Source organism: Apium graveolens, chromosome 8 (genome assembly GCF_009905375.1).
Source record: "Apium graveolens cultivar Ventura chromosome 8, ASM990537v1, whole genome shotgun sequence".
Taxonomy (NCBI): Eukaryota; Viridiplantae; Streptophyta; class Magnoliopsida; order Apiales; family Apiaceae; genus Apium; species Apium graveolens.
This window is the reverse complement of record NC_133654.1, coordinates 41,637,029-41,658,101: the sequence shown is the minus strand read 5'-3', so window position 1 is coordinate 41,658,101 and position 21,073 is coordinate 41,637,029. Positions and strand designations below refer to the sequence as shown.

General features: G+C 37.8%; 1 protein-coding gene across 1 annotated transcript in view; it reads left to right on the top strand.

The window, feature by feature from the left end:
- Positions 1-12,415: 12,415 nt before the first annotated feature.
- LOC141679514 (uncharacterized) overlaps positions 12,416-21,073 on the top strand; it is a 107,907-nt gene continuing 99,249 nt past the window's right edge. The window contains exons 1-3 of the mRNA XM_074485996.1: positions 12,416-12,422; positions 16,749-17,131; positions 17,213-17,464. Of these exons, the coding sequence (XP_074342097.1) occupies positions 12,416-12,422; positions 16,749-17,131; positions 17,213-17,464 (642 nt within the window). The remainder of the gene's footprint in view (positions 12,423-16,748; positions 17,132-17,212; positions 17,465-21,073) is intronic.

The window sequence follows — 21,073 nt, the reverse complement described above, 5'->3', positions numbered from 1 at the left end:
TTCTCATAATCCGCTAATGAAATATCTGATTAAAAGAATGCTCATATAAGGGTCCCTCCACTTTGTTACATCTTCTACTTTTTCCTTGGATTTGCTCGCACTTATTAGTCTATGAAACTTCATTTACCGTTGTGTATCATTATATTCATAATTATACTGCAACGCTAACGTCTGGTACTATCTTTGACATTCTTGGCATCGTGTTTGACGTTATACTTACAACCACGCATGCGGTTTAACATTTTGTATGTAGATTGGGTCGCACATTTTTTCTAGTCTTACCTATATCTAGTAAGGTAGATATCATTCCTCGCGCAGCGCCCGATATGTGATAAGAATCTTCTAGCAACGGTGGTGCCTTTGCAACTTTGGCCCTTCATCGGCTTCCATCATCTCGTTGCGTCTGGCGTGGAGCTCTTCCTACTAATTAATTCTAAGGTAAATCTTACTAAAACTCACCTAGCTTCTCTTACACAAGTTCTCACAAGAATCAATCACAATTTATTTAAAACCACGTGAAAAATAGGGTAACATACCCAATCTCCGTCGATCTATCAATTCCTCGTTACTATAGGATCTGAGAACTCAATATATCTATAGTGTTGCTATATTCACCTTACATTTTTCTCAACAATCCTATCTTACTAGTTCCATATCGGATCTGCTAATCCTAATTCACACTCAACTCAACTTAACATGAGCATCCCTAGCTCTTTCCTGTCTTATATGGCCTATCACTCCTATCTTACCCTCACCTATTCTTATTTCAGTGACCAATAACCTGTAGCTCTGATGCACACTTGTAACAACCCAAATCCGGGGTCAAGATTTGGTGTCACGAAACAATATTTACATAAAATAAAAGAATATTCAATTAACCCCTTGAATCCGGATCGTTTAGAGGTTATGGTATGAAATAAAAATCTAACCTTTTACAACTTACAATAACTAGAATACAAGTGGAAATACCTTTGAACTAATGCTCTTGCCATATTCTTCTAACTTCTTCAACCTCTCGCAGCGAAGATTTCTCTAACTTCTGTTGTCTATCAAAGCTATTCACTTTTATCCTTATCTGTTTCTGACAGAAATAAGAATTTACAAAGTAAGAGTGAGCCAAGAATGCCCAGCAAGTATATAATTTGAGTTTCAAGCATTAATACCAAAGGAAATTTCCGGACAAAATCTTTAAACATTTTTTAAATAATTCTATTTATTTGAGTGAGTTGAGTGAATAAACGTTGGTTGTCACCAGCCTTTAACTATAAATCCAAAAGTGACAAGCGATTCCTAGATTCATCCCTTGAATTAGGTTTTTGTCCGGTTTTGGAATAATAAAACCTTTCGAGAGAGAATACCGTTAATGACGATCAACAATAAATTAGACTGGACACTAGTTCACACTTATACCCTGCTGATCAGTCAGGATACAGTGTAGATCTATACCCAACCGTATAGATCCATTCAAGTACCTAGGCTCTATCTCCCAAGGGTCCGGTCCATCCCCGACCCATAGGATCCAGCTCATCACTGGCCCTTACAGTAAACATCCAGCCCGTAGAGTGTTTTGATGTCAAATCATTTTGATTTTAAAACATCCCAATTCAGGGTTCGCAAATAACCCGAAAGAATGGGTATTTGCTCAAGAGAGCAGTCGAATTATAGGAACAATAATGAAAAGAACACGCATAATAAGAGTAATTGCAGCGAAATGTAAAATATTTAACTATTCTGAACTTAGAATAGGAACGAAGAAATATTTGCAATATTTTAAAAGAAAGTTCAGGAATACTTGCCTCAATAAGCTTTAATCGCTATTACTAGTTGACTTTGGTTCGACTTAAACGTTCAGCCTTATCGTCAAACTATTATCCCATTCTGGACATGATCCCAACACTCAGGCCCTTCGATTAGAACTTCGTTAATCTCGACATCTAATCGCTAGATCACTCCTAGTCCAACGTCAAATCTCGGGTCTTCCGACTAGGACCTACAGGGTTAAAATACCCTAATTCAGATAATCGCTTCGCTTAACATCACATCACTATCCTATCCCACCCGTACGATTTCATAATCCAACTTATATTTATATGTATTACTTAAATACACATAGAAATTATGGTTCACATCTTCGAAACTCAGTGCGGTGTTTATTTTCGGAAAGTACGTATATTCGTTGTTTGAAAATAATAGGGTAATGGATTATAAAATATTTTTATCACAACACACAACTAGGTTCGTATGATATAATTATTTACTTCCGTTCGACGTCTCCAATAATTATAGGTTACGTTCCCGTATTTTCGGAAATAATTTCCCAAAAATCGGGCAGCGTCTCCTTTGTTTATCGGCCTACTCATCGAAACAATTCGACGTCAATCCACAACAACAATCCAATCACTACAACAACAACCAACCACCATTCGCAATCCCAATCACCGATACAATTCAGTTATTAATTATTATTTTTATTCATATTTTTATTCATATTTTTATGGTTTTATTCGTATTTTTATTTTATTCGTAGGACTCAGATAAAAATCATCACCGTCCACCGTCGGCTCGCCGAGGCTCATCGCCGACGGCGGTAAAATTCGCGGGTTCCCGTTTATTTCGGGCTTCCAATCACGAATCACACCGATTAAATTGACATTTTCTCGCACATAAATATTTATTTCATAAGTTAATGAATTAAATAATAATAATTTCTTTTTATGCCATAAAATTGAAATAAACCAATTAATAAGAATTATCTGAATCAAGGCAACAGAGGCAATTCGACCAACACACACGCCGGCCACCATGCCGGAAAACACACGGCGGCGGCCAGAATGAAAGAAAAACGAAGGCGGAAACAGGGCATACTAACACATACACTCACTGCTACACACAAACAATCATACACGATATACGCACACATAAATTACACACGCACACAAAATCAAGCCGAAGAAGAAAACAGGGGAGTAGGGGTGGTGAGTCCCCGGAAAAGAAATTGAAGCAGCGGCGGCTTACCAGGCCGAGAAGAACGAAACAAACGAAATACAAAGAGGAGAGAAAAGGAATTAATCGAGTGAAGATGAGACTGGAGGAAGAGAGACTGCGGAGAGAGATAATCGAAAGAAGAGAAAGGAAAGAGAGGCGGTGAGGTCGAGGGACCGGGGGGGTCCAGGGTAGAATTAGTTTTTTGTGTTTTATTATATATATATTTTTTCTTTTTATTCTATCCCACTCCCGTTATTATCCCGTCTCAACAAATCTTAAATTTATCGATATATGTTGCGTGCGAGAACTCGTCAAATAATATCAAAATAATTCTTAAATTTTATAAATATTCTAAAGCAATTAAAACATCAATTTCAAACTTTTTGTTTAAAATATTTTTGAAATATGTAACATTTTTGCAATTAATGATTTAACGAATAAACTTGGGGGTGCTTAAAGGTCAGAAAATTGCCGGAATAATTTTAAAATCTTAGAAATAATCAGAAAGTAATAAAATAAAAATTTCATAATTTTTGAAGAATTCTGAAATTAAATACTCATTTTACAATTAAATGCAATTAGAAAATCATTTAAAGATAAATAATTGATAAAATATTAATTTATGAATTTTATAAACTATTAAAAATAAACATTGAAATTATAAAAGCATAAAAATAATTTTTGAAACAATCTTAACATTTATGAGAATAATTATTCAATAAAATTACTTTGAAATGAATTAAATTCATACAGCTCGATAATTAATTATAAAATAATCTCCGCGTCCTACAAATCACAAACAATTAATAATACAGCAACACATAGCCGACAGACCCATCACATATTTTATTTACTTAATAATTCCATAATTATATTTACGTATTGGATCCGAAAATAGTACTTAGCCGCTAAGTAACTACATAGACGATATGATTTTAATACCAAACTTGGGTAATTATCAAAACGGAACTTCCTATAAATCATTTTATACGAAAACAAGGTAGTAATATCTGGCCTTTTGAGGATGCGAATTTTTATCGGACTATATAATGATTTACGTATCGAAAATTTCACGCCGGGACTCGTACAGGACAAACCGTACCCCGGATCGAAAAAGTCAAAACATGAAAAGTGTTCAGAATTACCAGATTAGGTTAGGAATGCGTTTTTGGAAGAGTTTCGGGTTGTAAAAACGTAAAAACGATTGAAGTGGGATGATTTCTGGTTCTAAAAAGTAATTTTACAATTACGTGAAATAATCATTATTAATTCTATAAATCCTTATAAAATCATATGATGATCCAAAAATTACCAGAAAAATACCAAAACACTCTCTATTTTATTCTGGATAATTAAAGATTAAAATATCTAAATTTTATCAGAAATAAACATCCAAATATTAATATCAATCATCAAATAATTCACCAAAATTCACATAAAATCATATAGTAATTATTTATTGATAAAATAATTACATAATATTTCTCAGACGTTACACCACAAGTGTTCAGTGACCTAATGGAACCTTTAAGTTACATACAAGGGCATTTACTGATTTGTTATCTGCTGATAACAAGAAATACTAAGACCTCTCCAAATACCCCAATCTGTCAAACAGTTCTTAGTCAACACTATCCCAAACACTTACACAGCCATATTCCCAGATGTAGCACCATCACAACCATCCACTACTCAACAACCACAGTCTACCTCACAACAACCAACATTAGCACCTGTTGTTAGCACTTCATAGTCCAAACCCAAATCCAAAACCAAACCAACTCTGGTCCTTCTCAAAAGGTGCCAGTTGTAAAATCTGACACATCCTCCAGACCCAAAACTTCAAGAGCTATATCTGTTCCTCAATCTTCACCAAGGAGAAAGAGAAGGCTGATTCTGAGAGATGAATCAGATTAGGAAGAACAGGTCCAGGTTCCTGCATCAGAACCTGTGACAGAAGAAGCTGAAGAGTCAACTCTTTAGAAGGAGAAAGCACCTAAAGCTTCTGGCATTCAGAAAAGAAAGAGGACTTCACATTCTAATACAGATCATGTCACCCCTCCATCTAGAAGGTGAGCGCAGGTATGCATATTGCACAAACTCAATCTGAGGATACTGAAGATGCTGAGGAAGAGGATCAGGAATCTCTGATCTCATCAGAACCTATTGTAATTGAAGCCCTGCCAGCAGCTGAAGAAGTTCTGATTCAGGAATCTGAAATTCCTTAAGTTCACAGATCATAACCTGTACAAGAATCTGTGATTTCTCCACCTCACTCTCCAATAAAAGCTACAGATGATGTTGAAGAAAAAGAGATAAGTCCTGAAATAGATATTCATAATTTGAATATACCTACTTTTTTATATCTGGAAGCTCCAACTACAAACCAACCAACACCTATTATATCTCCAATTTTACAGGCTGAGATACCAACAACAACAATTCTTGATATTGGAACTGAAGATCAGAATTTAGACAAAGCTGATTCAAAGTCTCCTATAGCCACACACACCTTGTTGTTATCTGAAGATGAGGAGATTCTAGCAAGTTCTGGAGAGTCAGCTCCAGTAAACACTCAAGTGCCTACTGGAAAAGAGGCATTATTCAAGTTTGAGGAAGAGGCTGCTCCAGTTCCATGGGAGGAAACCTTTAGAGGGGTTGAGTGGATACATAAATGGAATGATCCTGATTTTATTCCCAGCCCACATATTGTGCAGAACATGTTTCAAAAGCTGATGAGTTGCTGACAAGTTCTGACTTCAAGCATCAACTAAAGATCACTGCTCTCAGTAAAAGAACTCTACAAGGTCAACACTTCAAGACTCATGCAAAGGTTGATAAACTTCAGGAAACAGCTGATAAGCTAGACATGATGCACAAACTAGACAAGAAGAGGTTTATCAGACCAATTCAAGAAAAAGTGGATGCTATTGAGCTTGTTCAAACCAAGCAGCAAGCCCAACTGGATGAGTTATTACAAAATCAAGCTGCTCATTAGACTCAGTTAAATGAGATCCAATCTTTAGTGGAACTCCTTCTTTCTCTACTCCTGATAAATGATGCCAAAAAGGGGGAGAAGGTCGTTAAGTCCAAATGCTCACCAAGCCAAACACTGAAGAAAAATGATGATCATGGAGATGACCAGGGAAATTCTGAAAAGAGTAGAGGTCAAAGTCAAGGGAAGCAGCTGAGCAAAATTCTCACTCAACAGACAAGTTCTCATCAGAGAATGTCTGGTAGTAAGAACTCTAATAGATCTGCTATGCAAGGGAGGAATAAGGAAGGAAAGAAGCCAACATATCAGGATGTTCCTTTGTTGATCACAAATGCTAATACTTCAAATACTGATGATCAAGTTCTGGAAACTACTTCTGATGTGATAGTCCAAGCTGGAAGCCAAGAGTTGCAGAAGTTTTTGCAGACTTTGAAATTCAAAAGAAAGAAAGCAACATTCTTCTACAAAGATCCCAAAATTCAATTTGTTGATGAAGAATTGGCAAAAAGACTATTCCTTAAGGATAATCCAGGAGTGGTTTTAGAGGAATTAAGAGAAGAAGAAGCTAAATTTGCTGCTGAGAAGAGCAAACCCAAGTCAAAAGCTCCTGATGCTAAAAAGCCACCAAGGCCAAAAGAAAAGGGGATTGTGATAAGAGAAAGATCTGCCACATAGATTCCTAGATCAAGGACTATATCTCAAACTAATACTGATCCCAAAGACAAGGGAAAAGGAAAAGTTGGGGAGACAGTCAAGAAATAGAAGATGAAGATTCCTCAAATTCTGATATATCCTGTGTGCAAGATGGTTCAAGTCTTTGATGATACTGCTACTGAAGATGAAATAGTTGAAACTTTGAAGATAAAGAGGATAATAGGAGAATCTAAGACAACCTCTGACATAGCTCAAGTTGTTCAGAGTGAAGAAGTTCAGAACTTAATAAATCCTGAAGATATTTCAGAACAGCAAGCTCTAGATGAAACTGCAAATCCTGACCAATTCATCAAGACATCAACCTCTGACACTGCTCAAGTTGACATAAACAGCTTAACATTATAAGACAAGAAGAAGCTGCTATGGAACAAGTCTATTCCAGTTCAGCCTAAGACAAATCAGATGTTGAATCAACTTGCAACATTTGGGGTAAAAGCCAAACAAGCTAGAGACACTTCTAGATTAGGTTCTGACAGAGAGAAATTCCAGACTGGGATAGAAGTTGATATTAGAGATCCATTCACATTGACTGACAAGCCATTTGAAGAGATCACATAAGCACCTTGACAAAGTGTTTCTGCCCAAGTAGTGATGGATACTCATGATGATTATGAAGTAAAAGAGAAATTGATCTTATTTCTGATTGATGGAAGAACTTATAGATTATCTGAATCTGATGTGCTGAAGAAATATGTCAAAGAGCTCCAGTATATTCATTATCTACTGGAGGTATATTCTAATGTTACCAGAAAATGGTCAGAATATATTCTGAAGACAATAAGAGATTTACTCAGAATTTCTGTTGCAAGAATGATAGAGTATACTCTAATGATGACTGAGGATGATGGAAGAGAAATTCTTATGAGGAAGAATTCTGCTAAGGTAGAAGTAATTCTGAAAAGATGATGCTTATTCTATAATGAAGATTCTACACATGCAAGGGTAATCAGACTGGGAGATGGACTTGAAAGAAATTCAATTTCTGCACTCAGAGCTTCCATATATCAGATTGGTGATACTGAAGATGAAGAACTGCAGCAAGTCAAGGCTCAGTTACTTGAACTTAAAAGAAATGCAGAGACCAAGCTGGTATTAGACTTTGTAAGGAAACATTATGGATTTAGGCTAATTCAGTGAATTTGGTAAAAGCTGCATGGACTGTAAGTTATATTTAATTGTGCATATAAACTCTCATTGCATTTGTATTTAAATGTTTTTGACATCATCAAATCTATAAACTTGTATATTTTTATAATTTACAAGTTGGGGGAGATTGTTAGATATATTTGTGATGTCATGTCTAATCTGATTTGTTTAGTTTCAGAACTTACTATCAGAACTTAACTGGAAATCAGAACTTACTGAAGACAGGAAGTTATCAGAACTTAAGCCATCAGGACTTACATCAGAACTTAAGTGCGGATATACTTCAGGGATGAAAAACGGCTGATTTACAGGAGAGGATCTGGATTAAATAAAAGAATATATGCTTGGTGAGTTATACAGCTGAAGGACTACAATAGATAATCTCTGATTGATGTATTTTAGGAAACAGAAGATATCATATCAATTAGGAGATATCTTGTAACTGTGTAGTATATAAACACACATTACGGTTTACACTATATATGTTATCATTCACGAGAATATTATTCATTGTAACCCTAGCAGCTCTTAGTGATATCATACATCACTGAGAAAGTAGATTAAACCTACTGTAACAGAGTTTGATATATTGAATGAACTTGTTTTCTGTTACATACTTGTGTTCATAATCGAATTGATTGTAGATACTATATTCAACCCCCTTCTATAGTATCATTGACGTCTAACAATTTATGTGAAAGGGAAGATCCAAGTCCATTGCTGGTATTAAGTTATATGCATTAGAAAAGAAAATTAATTTTTTTTGTGACTTTTCACATTCTCTGATTACTGGAGAAATATTCTGATAACAGCATTAATTCTGATGGCAGTTGTAACTCATTTACACTGAGAAGCCCTTGTCAAAAGAATCTCAAAAGATGCATAAAATAAGCACAAACAGTTGAGGTGAATTCTTGCATAACTTTATTCTACAGTAGACTTCACAATTTAAGACAGATTTTAAGTATTTTTCTTAGTTATGCCTTATTTCTAAGATATACCGAAGTTTATCAGACTTTAATCTTTTTCAGATCATTTGCACATACACACATTATCACTCCATATGAATGATGAAAATTACTGTGGTGATTAAGTTATTTCTGATAAACAGTTAAGTATTATTTGCATAAATTCTGAGGACAAGTTCTAATTATCTTCTGATGATTAAACTCTGAAGAAACCAGTCAGTATTTGTGTGAAGAAACACAGAAATAGTCATTCAATTTTTGAGTACAGAAGCCATGTTTTGATGATCGTTAAATTCTGATAATAGTCAAGTTCCGATGCAAATCCTGATGCTTGCGTGGCATTATTTTTTTACTTTACTTATTTTTAATATTTACTGTAATGGTTATATCACAACCATATTCCCTGATGTAGCACCATCACAACCATCCACTACTCAACAACCACAGTCTACCTCACAACCACCAACATCAGCACTTCATAGTCCAGACCCAAATCAAAAACCGAACCAACCTCTGGTACTTCTCAAAAGGTGCAAGTTGTAAAATCTGACACATCCTCCAGACCCAAAACCTCAAGAGCTAAATATGTTCCTCAATCTCCACCAAGGAGAAAGAGAAGGCTAATTCTGATAGATGAATAAGATGAGGAAGAACAGGTCCAGGTTCCTGCATTAGAACCTGTGACAGAAGAAGCCGAAGAGTCCATTCTTCAGAAGGAGAAAGTAGCTGAAGCTTCTGGCATTCCGAAAAGAAAGAGGTCTTCAGATTCTGATATAAATGATGTCACCCCTCCATCTAGAAAATCAAAATTGAGAAAGGTGAGAGCAGGTGTGCATATTGCACAAACTCAATCTGAGGATGCTGAAGATGCTGAGGAAGGGGATCAGGAATCTCTGATCTCATCAGAACCTATTGTGATTGAAGCCCTGCCAGCAGCTGAAGAAGTTCTGATTCAGGAATCTGAAATTCCTGAAGTCCATAGATCATAACTTGTACAAAAATCTGTGATTTCTCCACCTCACTCTCCAATCAAAGCTACAGATGATGTTGAAGAACAAGAGACAAGTCCTGAAATAGATATTCATAATTTGAATATACCTACTATTCTATATCTGGAAGCTCCAACTACAAAACAGCCAACTCCTGTTACTTCTCCAATTTTACAGGCTGAGATACCAACAACACCAATTCTTGATCTTGGAACTGAAGATCATAATTTAGACAAAGTTGCAACTACTTCAGAGTCTCCTACAGCCACACAGACCTTGGTATTATTTTAAGATGAGGAGATTCTAGAAAGTTTTGGAGAGTCAGCTCTAGTATACACTCCAGTGCCTACAGGAAAAAAGCATTATTCCAGTTTGAGGAAGTGGCTGCTCCAGTTCCATGGGAGGAAACCTTTAGAGGGGCTGTGTAGATGAATAAATGGAATGATACTGATTTTATTCCCAGTCCACATGTTCTGACAAAATATATTTCAAAAGCTGATGAATTGCTGACAAGTTCTGACTTCAAGCATCAACTAAAGGTCACTGCTCTCAGTACAAGAACTCTATAAGGTCAACACTCCAAGACTCATTCAAAGGTTGATAACCTTCAGGAAATTGTTGATAAGCTAGTCATGATGCAAGATGTAGACAAGACGAGGTTTATCATACCAATTCAAGAAAAAGTGGATGCTATTGAGCTTGTTTAAGCCAAGCAGCAGGCCTAACTGGATGAGGTATTACAAAATCAAGCTGCTCAACAGACTCAGTTAAATGAGATCCAATCTTCAATGGAACTCCTTCTTTCTCTACTCCTGACAGATGCTGCCAAAAAGGGGGAGAAGGTCATTAATTCCAAATGCTCACCAAGCCAAACACTGAAGAAAAAGGATGATCACGAAGATGACCAGGGAAACTCTGAAAAGAGTAGAGGTCAAAGTCAAGGGAGGCAGCTTAGCAGAATTCCCACTCAATAGACAAGTTCTCATCATAGAATGTCTGGTAGCAAGAACTCTGATAGATCTGCTATACAAGGGAGGAATAAGGAAGGAAAGAAGCCAACAAATCAAGATGTTCCTTTGTTGATCACAAATACTGATACTTCAAATACTGATGATCAAGTTCTGACAACTACTTCTGATGTGATAGTCCAAGATGGAAGCCAAGAGTCACAGATTTTTTTGCAGACATTGAAATTCAAAGGTAAGAAAGCGACATTCTTCTACAAAGATCCAAAAATTCAATCTATTGATGAAGAATTGGCCAAGAGACTATTCCTTACGGATAATCTAGGAGTGGATTTAGAGGAATTAAGAGAAGAAGCAGCTAAATTTGCTGCTGAGAAGAGCAAACCCAAGTTAAAAGCTTATGATGCTAAAAAGCCACCAAGGCCAAAAGAAAAGGGGATTGTGATAAGAGAAAGATCTTCCACAACGATTCCTAGATCAAGGACTAGATCTTAAACTACTACTGATCCCAAAGACAAGGGAAAAGGAAAAGTTGGGGAGACAGTCAAGAAACTGAAGATGAAGATTCCTCAAATTCTGATGGATCCTGTGTGCAAGATGGTTCAAGTCTTTGATGATGCTGCTTCTGAAGATGAAATAGTTGAAACTCTGAAGAGAAAGAGGATCTAAGACAACCTCTGACATAGCTCAAGTTGTTCAGAATGAAGAAGTTCAGAACTTAATAAATCCTGAAGAAATTTCAGAACAGCAAGCTACAGATAAAAATGCAAATCCTGACCAATTCATCAAGACATCAACCTCTGACACTGCTCAAGTTGACATAGACAACTTAACATTAGAAGACAAGAAGAAGATGATATAGAACAAGTCTATTCCAGTTCATCCTAAGACAAATCAGATGTTGAATCCACTTGAAGCATTTGGGGTAAAAGCCAAGCAAGCTAGAGACACTTCTGGATTAGGTTCTGACAGAGAGAAATTACATATTGGGATAGAAGTTGATATTAGAGATCCATTCACATTGACTGACAAGCCATATGAAGAGATCACACAGAAGCACCTTGACAAAGTGCTTTCTACTCAAGTAGTGATGGATACTCATGATGATTATGAAGAAAAAGAGAAATTGATTTTATTTCTGATTTGATAGCAGAACTTATAGATTATCTGACTCTGATGTGCTGAAGAAATCTGTCAAAGAGCTCCAATATATCCATTATCTACTGGAGGTAAATTCTGATGTTACCAGGAAATGGTTAGAATATATTCTGAAGAAAATAAGAGATTTACTCAGAATTTCTGGTGCAAGAATGATAGAGTATACTCCAATGATGATTGAGGATGATGGAAACGAAATTCCTATGAGAAAGAATTATGCTAAGGTAGAAGTAATTATGAAAGGAAGATGCTTATGCTATAATGAAGATTCTACACATCTAAGGGTAATCAGACTGGGAGATGGACTTGAAAGAAATCCAATTTCTGCACTCAGAGTTGCCATAGATCAGATTGGTGATACTGAAGATGATGAACTGCAGCAAGTCAAAGCTCAGTTACTTGAAGTTAAAAGAAATACAGAGACCAAGCTGGTATCATACTTTGTAAGGAATCATTATGGATTCAGACTGATTCAGTGAATTTGGTAAAAGTTGCATGGGCTGTAAGTTGTATTTAGTTGTACATACAAACTCCCATTGTATTTGTACTTAAATGATTTTGACATCATCAAATCTATAAACTTGTATATTTCTATAATTTACAAGTTGGGGGAGATTGTTAGATATATTTGTGATGTCATGTCTAATCTGATTTGTTTAGTTTCAAAACTTACTATCATAACTTAACTGGAAATCAAAACTTACGGAAGACAGGAAGTTATCAGAACTTAAGCCGCCAGGACTTACATCAGAACTTAAGTGTGGATACACTTCAGGGATGAAAAGGGGCTGACTTACAGGAGAGGATCTGGATTAAACAAAAGAAGATATGTTTGGAGAGTTGTACAGCTAAAGGACTATAGTAGATAATCTCTGATTGATGTATTTTAGGAAACAAAACATATCATATCAATTAGGAGATATCTTGTAACTTTGTAGTATATAAACACAGATTAGGGTTTACACTATATGTGTTACCATTCACGAGAATATTATTCATTGTAACCCCAGCAGCTTTTAGTGATATCATACATCACTGAGAGAGTAGATTAAACCTACTGTAACAGAGCTTGAAATATTGAATAAACTTGTTTTCTGTTACATACTTGTGTTTATAATCGAATTGATTGTATATTCTATATTCAACCCTCTTCTATATTATCATTGAGGCCTAACATAAAGTATTTGAACAATTATATAAAATTTGTATAAATATATTATTTAATTCATATACATACACTCCAAGGTAATAAAATAAATTTCTAATTATATATAATTAAATATTATATAATATAAATATCATATATGTATTTAATTTCAGATTAGAATATCATGGATTCAGATAATATCCGTTTATTTCAGATATAGATAATATCTGCTTTTCTCGCATACGAATGTGAATTTTTTGAACGAATATCAGATTTTTCAAATTGTTTTGACAGCCCTAGGTTTTGGGATAATTATCAAAACCAGGCTTCTTGTAAATACAGTCTTGGTCTCAGTGCTTTGGTTACACAAATTTTGAGAATATAATATAATAGTTTAATCAAAATATCATGTTTCTCGAAAATACGGATTTTGTCGATTTAGCGAAATGAATATTGTATCGAAAATGTACGTTGGGACCCGCACGGTTAAAACCGTACTCCGGATCTAAAAAGTGAAAACATGGAAAATGCTCGGAATATTCAATTAGGTTAGAAAGGAGTTCTTCCGAGACTTCCGGGTTGTAAAAACGTAAAAACAATCGAAGTTGGACGATTTTCGTTTATACAATATAGTTTATAATTATTTGGAAAAATAATTTATTAAATTCATAAATCCTTTATAAAATCATATAAAAACATATAAATTAATAGAAAAATATCAAAATTATCTGTTATGGATAAAAAGCTAAGGTTATTATTTGCTGTATTTATTACTAAGATTCGGGAGCTCAAGGCCTTTAATGGCTGCTCTCGTGTATCGTAGCTTAATTCTGCCTTTACGAGATGCCTACGTATCTCTGTGAATTAGAGAATCAAGCCAAAAAACGTAGTTCTGATTTGTGGGGTGAGGCCCCTTATATAGATGTGGGAGTCCTTGAATTGGACTTGGTATAGGAGACTTGGTGGACAAGCCTCTGAATTAGGATTGACTTAGGAGTCCTAGGAAGTAGGAAGCTGATTCCTTATCCTTTTAGGTCCCCTTGAGGTAATCTATAAGGATTTATATCCTTATCGGGACTCTTCTCAATAGCTGATTTTTCCCTTATTAATTAATTACGAAATTAATTAATAATTAGGGCTTTTGGGCCTTTTTTATTCCATCAGGCCTGATCTGGTCCATCAGGCTTAACCTTTCTGGTCTGAGTATCATATATCTTTTTATTGGGCCTAGCAGCCCACAGCTTGTACAATTAATGCAGTATTTAATTATACAATCATAATTTATTTATCCCTATCATTTGCCCCCCAACTTTTGGGAAACATTGATTAGGTTTCGCAGAAGTTAAGTCTATTCGTTCCCTTACAGGGTTTCATTTTTCCGTAAAGTGTGGAGCGACCTACACATTTACAATGAATTTTTCCTTTTATTCAGGAATTATCTTAATTTCCAGGAATTTTTCCCTTATTTCCGGGATTTTCCCCTAATTTTCTGGGATTTTCCCTAATTTTCTGGGATTTTTCCCTAATTTTCTGGGATTTTCCCTAATTTTCTGGAATTTTCCCTAATTTTCTGGGATTTTCCCTAATTTTCTGGGATTTATCCTTAATTTTCTGGATTTTTCCCTAATTTTCTGGGATTTATCCTAAATTTCTGGATTTTTCCCTAATTTTCTGAAAATATTAGTATTTTTCAGAAATTATTTAAGGAATTTCCTTATTTTTCTGTAATTTTCCAGGAATTTTTTCCTCCCTTTTTCTTCTTTTTTTTTCTTCCTTTTCTCTTTTCTTTTTTTTTTTATGCAGATTTTGACCAGGAATCCATTCGACCAGGATCCTGGTCGAATTAACCTCCATATTGCCCTGGTCGACAGGATTTCGGGTAGGATGGTTTCGATCAGGAATCTTGGTCGAATTTCGGCCAGGATTTTTTCCTAATTTTATATATATATATATATATATATATATATATATATATATATATATATATATATATATATATATCGAGCAGAGAATTTTCGGTCAGGATTTTGGGTCAGAATTCCTTGTTTTGACCGAATTAGCCACCTTTTGTTGCCCAGGTCGACGTAAGTTCGGGCAGGATCCATTCGACCAGGATCTTGCCTTGCTTTCTGGTCGACAGTTTTTCTGTTTTATTCATTCTCGATCAGAATTCTGACCATTTCGGTCAGGAACTAATATTTTGACCGATTTAAGTATCATTTCGTGCCTTGATCGAAGCAATTTCGACCTCCAGTATTTCGATCAGGATTTCCTCATGATTCCTGGTCGAATTGGGTCATATTTCTGATCTTTTTATCCACTTTTCCCTGGGCTTTATTTTTGGGCCACCTTCACTTAGCTGGGCCTTTATTCTTTTGGCCCATTATGACTGGATTTTGGGTTATGGGCTGTTAACCTTAAATATCTGGGCCCTTTTCTGGGCTTTTGTTTTTATTGGGCCCATATTTATTCAACTGGGCTTTTATTTTAAGCCCAAGCTCCAAATCTTTCTGGATTTTTCTGGATCCTTCCAGAAAACTCAAGTTTTCTTCTGATTTTTGCTAGAATTCTCTTGAATTTTCCAGGAATTTCCTGGATAATTCCAGAACCTTCCAACTTTTGGGCCCAAATGGGCTTTTTAAGGCCCATTACCCACTTTCTCTTCCTATATATAGGTGGGGGGAGTGTGCATTCACTTCACACTCTTCACTCTTCACCTTAAACTTTCTAAACTTCTCCTCTCTCAAATCCCCTCATTTAGCTTTCCAGGTCTTTTCCAGTCTTTACTAAATGGCTGACAAGAGTTCCGAGAGGGCGGCCAAGATAGCCTCGGCTTCAAAACGAGATAAGGATATCGAGATCCGCTCTTCTTATATGTCTTTAATTGATATGATTAACACTAGGGGGGATGAATATCCCTCCACTGCACATCTCGACTCTTTTAATCATTGTAATACTTGGCACAACATAGATTTCAATAAACTAAATGCTCGCTATAACGTCCTTCCTCCTCTTAGATTAGTTCCAGTCTCTGGTGGTGACCGTACTTGCCACTGGAGACCCGACACTCTCTTCATTTACACAGATGCCCTTAATGCTGGGCTTAGGTTTCCTTTTCACCCTTTTATTCCTCATCTTTTGGCTGATTTACAAATCAACCCGTGTCAGCTTCCTCCAAATGCCTGGAGGAACATTCTATGTTTTATGGTCTGCTGTCTTAGGGAGGGCTTTCTTCTTTCTGTAGCTATTTTAGGAAGGTCTTTCAGTGTTATAATAGTTCTTCCAGTATCTGTGGCTGGGTCTATGTCAAGCAAAGGCCCAAAAGCAAACATATCTTTAACAGCGCCTCTATTCCTGATAATAATCAAAATTGGAGGAATAGTTTCGTTGGGTTACGTTGGGAGAATGGTGACTGGGGCACACTTTTTCGATCTTCCTTCGGGAAGGTCAGTGATGGTAGCCTCAAATCCATTCACCTAACTCCTGAAGAAACTATTATCTATAATGGGCTTACTCAGGATGATGGCACTACCACCAGCTAGACTCTCTTAGAGGAGTTTTCCCTGATTCACGTGGGACTATCCTCTGTATTTTAACAGGGTATTTTTCTTCCCTTCTTTAATTTATTTTATTTCATGCATTATTAACATCACTCATTTTGTCTTTTGCTTTGTTTCGCAGCTGCCAAAGAGATTAACGAGGACAATGTTCCTCTGGTTGAAGAGACTGCTAGGATGAAGAAAGCTCGGCTCGCAGGCCTTGACACCCGGGGAAAGGCGACAGAGCCTATCTTCTTGAGAAAGCAGAAAGAGCCTATGGGGGAGGCTTCAACTGAAGGAGTTGGGGGCCATAGTGCTCCTATCACTGCTGCTGCCCCTACTGCTACTGCCACAGGCGCCTTCCAGCCTCTCTGGGGATTCCGCCGAGGGGACACCGTGGTTGGTTCCACGAAACATGCTTGGGATTGGTCCTACCATAGCGTGACTCCAAAGGACTTTACTGATGTGGTGGCCACCCCTGACCTTGAGAGGATTAAGCTCATGGGAGCCCAATCTCTGGCTTCGGTATGCCTTCTCTCTTTTAAATTTATCTTTCATTCTTGTAGCATTTTCTTGCCTTATACTTCGTTGATTGCTTTGTTTCAGTCTAACGCCTATTTTCAAGGCGCCGTGAGGCAAGCCGAGTCATGGAAGCGGGCTTCTGATAAGGCCGACAATGCCCTCAGGAGGCAACAGAAGAAGTATGCTACCCTGGAGAAGAAGCTCAAGCGCAAGGAAGAAGAACTCGGAGAGTCCAACGCCGAGCTAGTGGTACTTCGGGCGGAGAAGGATAAAGCCATAGACAACTATCTGGACTCGGAGGAGTTTGCCCAATCCATGAGGATTAGGGATGATTCAGTCTTTCCCGAGTTTTTTAGGACTGGTTGGGACACGGCCCTTGGGACCGTGAACGAGGCTTGTCCTGATATTAACCCGACGGACTATGTCTGCCCTGATGACGAGGCTTTGCTACAGAGGTTTCATACCCGAGTAGTTGTCTCGGATCATGTTTCTCAGGATCCACTCCTTCCCCCTCCCGAGTCTTCTTCCAGACCAGCTGAGGACGATAGCTCTTCCTCCTCCTCCGAGACGACAGAGACATCCAGCGAGAGCGGAGAGGACGATGATATGGATGCCGAGGGTACTTCAGCTCCTTAGAGCTTTTTCAGCCCTGCGTGGCTTGTTGTTTTTTATCCTATTTTCGAGACTTTATTTATCGAATTTTTGTAATATCTATCAGATATATTTCATTTATCACCTTCTATGCTTGCATCCATGCATTTGATTTTTATTTGTTAGGCCACAAACATACTTTGAAGAACTCATGAATTTTGTAAAATTGTCTGGGATTCGTCCCTTACACAAGTAATAATAAACTTCGTAATAAAACTAAAACATATAAATCCTAAGCAAGCAAAGCTTCAAGGTGCTTTTCAACCTACTCGCCATCCTGACGAGTGAAAATCATATCTGGCTGCCCTACACATAGTAAACCTTCAGGTTTTGTGCATGCCAAGTTCTCGGGACTTCAAATCCATCCATAGTCTCTAGCTTGTAGGTTCCTCTACCTTGAACACTCTTGACTCTGTACGGCCCTTCCCAATTCGGGGCAAGCTTCCCTTTTTGTCCTACACCAGATGCTTCTATCTTCCTCAAGACTAGATCGCCTTGTTTAAAAAACCTTTCTTTAACCCTTAGGTTGTAGTAGAATGAAGCCTTTTTCTGATATTCTACTATCTTTGCATGTGCCTTATCTCGCACTTCATCGATCAGATCCAGGGCTAACCTCTGCCCTTCCTTATTTTCTTCTGCGTTGAAAGCCTAAATCCTTGGAGAGGAATGTGATATCTCCACGGAAACTACTGCTTCTGCCCCATATGCCAACATGAAAGGAGTTGCTCCTGTCGTGACTCTACAGGTAGTCCTATAGGCCCATAATATGGGAAGTATCTCATCCACCCAATTATTTCTTGACTTCTCGATCCTCTTCTTTAGTCCATCCAGGATTATCCGATTTGCTACCTCTGCTTGCCCATTGGCTTGCGGGTGAGCCACAGAGGTGAATCGTAATTCAATTTCATTTTCTTCACAATACTTCTTGAATTTCTCATTGTTGAATTGTGCTCCATTGTCAATGACGAGGATACGAGGAATTCTATATCGGCACATAATGTTTTCCCACAGGAATTGTGCAACCTGCTTAGTTGTGATTTTGGCCAAGGGTTTGGCTTCGATCCACTTGGTGAAATAATCAATGGCTACAATCAGAAATTTCCTTTGTGCCGTGGCTATAGGAAAAGGCCCTAGAATATCCATCCCCCACATGGCAAAGGGAATAGGCGAGTTGATAGAGGTCAGCATCTCGGGGGGTTGTCTAACAACTGGTGCATGCTTCTGACAGCGATCACACTTCTTCACATATTCTTTGGCATCAGCCATCATTTCTGGCCAATAGAAGCCTAAACGGGTTATCTTATGAGCCAAGGCCCTGCCCCCCAAGTGCTGCCCACAAATACCTTCATGCACTTCCTCAAGAGCCAAGCGCGCCTCGACGGGCCTGAGACACCTCAAGTAAGGAACCACGAAAGATCTCTTATACAGAATTCCATCTATCAAGGAGTACCTTAGCGCTCGAATAGTTAACTTCCGTGCCTCAGTTGCATCACTTGGCAACCAACCGGTCTGAATGTGAGCCTTGATGGGATCAATCCATGACGTCCCCAAGCCTATGGGAGCCACAAGCTTAACATCTATGCTTCATGTCTTCAAAACACGGAAGTACACACTTCCTAAACTTTCTTCAATCTCAGATGAAGCAAACTTTGATAGCGCATCTGCTTTAGCATTTTCTTCCCTTGGAATGTGTTCAACATGGCATTCATTAAATTGGGTCATCACAGCCCTTACTAGGCGAACATACTTAGCCATCGTATCATCCCTTGCCTCAAATTCTCCCTTTACCTGGGATATGATCAGCTTCGAGTCTCCACGGACCTTTAAGTTTTTGACTCTAAGTGTCCCAGCTAGACCAAGGCCAGCAATCAGGGCTTCATACTCTGCCTCATTGTTTGTGGTTGGGAAGTCTAGCTTCATAGCATACTCAATTAAGAATCCATCAGGGCTTTGCAAAATCAACCCTGCTCCACTGGAATTTGTTTTTGATGCTCCATCAAAATAGAGAACCCAATATTCTTTCTCCTTGTCCCCATTGTCGACTCCCTTGTCTTTAGGTATGGTATCTTCCTGCCCCCCGACTTCTTGGTTGGGTATGGTACATTCCACCACGAAGTCAGCTAGTGCCTGGGCTTTTATGGCCGTACGTGGCTTATACTTGAGTTCGAACTCTCCCAACTCTATTGCCCACTTAATCAGTCTCCTACTTTCCTTGGGACTGTGAATGATGTTTCTCAGTGGCTGATTTGTTAGCACTTCAATCTGGTGAGCTTCAAAATAAGGACGCAGCTTTCTTGAAGCCATTACCAAGGCTAAAGCGAATTTCTCAATAGTTGAATAATTCAACTCTGCACCATGCAAGATTTTGCTGACATAGTATACGGGTTTCTGGACTTTCAGTTCCTCCTTAACCAACACCGCGCTCAAGGCGCTCTCTGAAACAGCCAAGTACAAGAATAAAACTTCACTCAGAACTAGCTTGGCCAACAACGGGGCCTGGCCCATATACTTCTTTAACTCTTCAAATGCCTTCTGATTTTCCTCACTCCATACAAAGTCTTTAATGTTCTTTAATGACTTGAAGAATGACAAGCACTTGTCTCCTGACTTGGAGATGAATCGTCCTAGCGCCGCAACCCTTCCTGTGAGCTTCTGTACATCCTTGACAGTTTTTGGTGGTTCCATATCCAAGATTGCCTTTATTTTATCGGGGTTGGCCTCAATTCCCCTCTTTGAGACCATCAATCCCAAGAATTTTCCAGATCCTACTCCGAAAGCACACTTCGTTGGATTCAACATCATCTTGTGGTACCTTAGGACCTCAAAAGCTTCCCTCAAATGGGTTATATGATCAGTCTTTACTAGACTCTTGACTAGCATGTCATCAACATAGACTTCCATAGTCTTCCCAATAAGATCCTTAAAAATTTTATTCACCAACCACTGATAGGTGGCTCCTGCATTCTTGAGACCAAACGCCATAACAAGATAACAATAAACACCAAAGTCAGTGATAAATAATACCTTTGGAATGTCATCCTTATGCATTTTGATCTGATTGTATTCGCTAAATCCATCCATGAAACTCAGCATCTCATGTCCAGCAGTGGCATCAATCAAAGTATCAATTCTAGGCAGCGGGAAACAGTCTTTGGGGCATGCATCATTCAGATCAGTGAAGTCTATACACATCCTCCACTTTCCATTAGCCTTCTTCACCATTACAGGGTTTGCTAACCACTCCGGAAATTGAATCTCCTCAATAAAACCAGCCTCTAAGAGCTTTTCTACTTC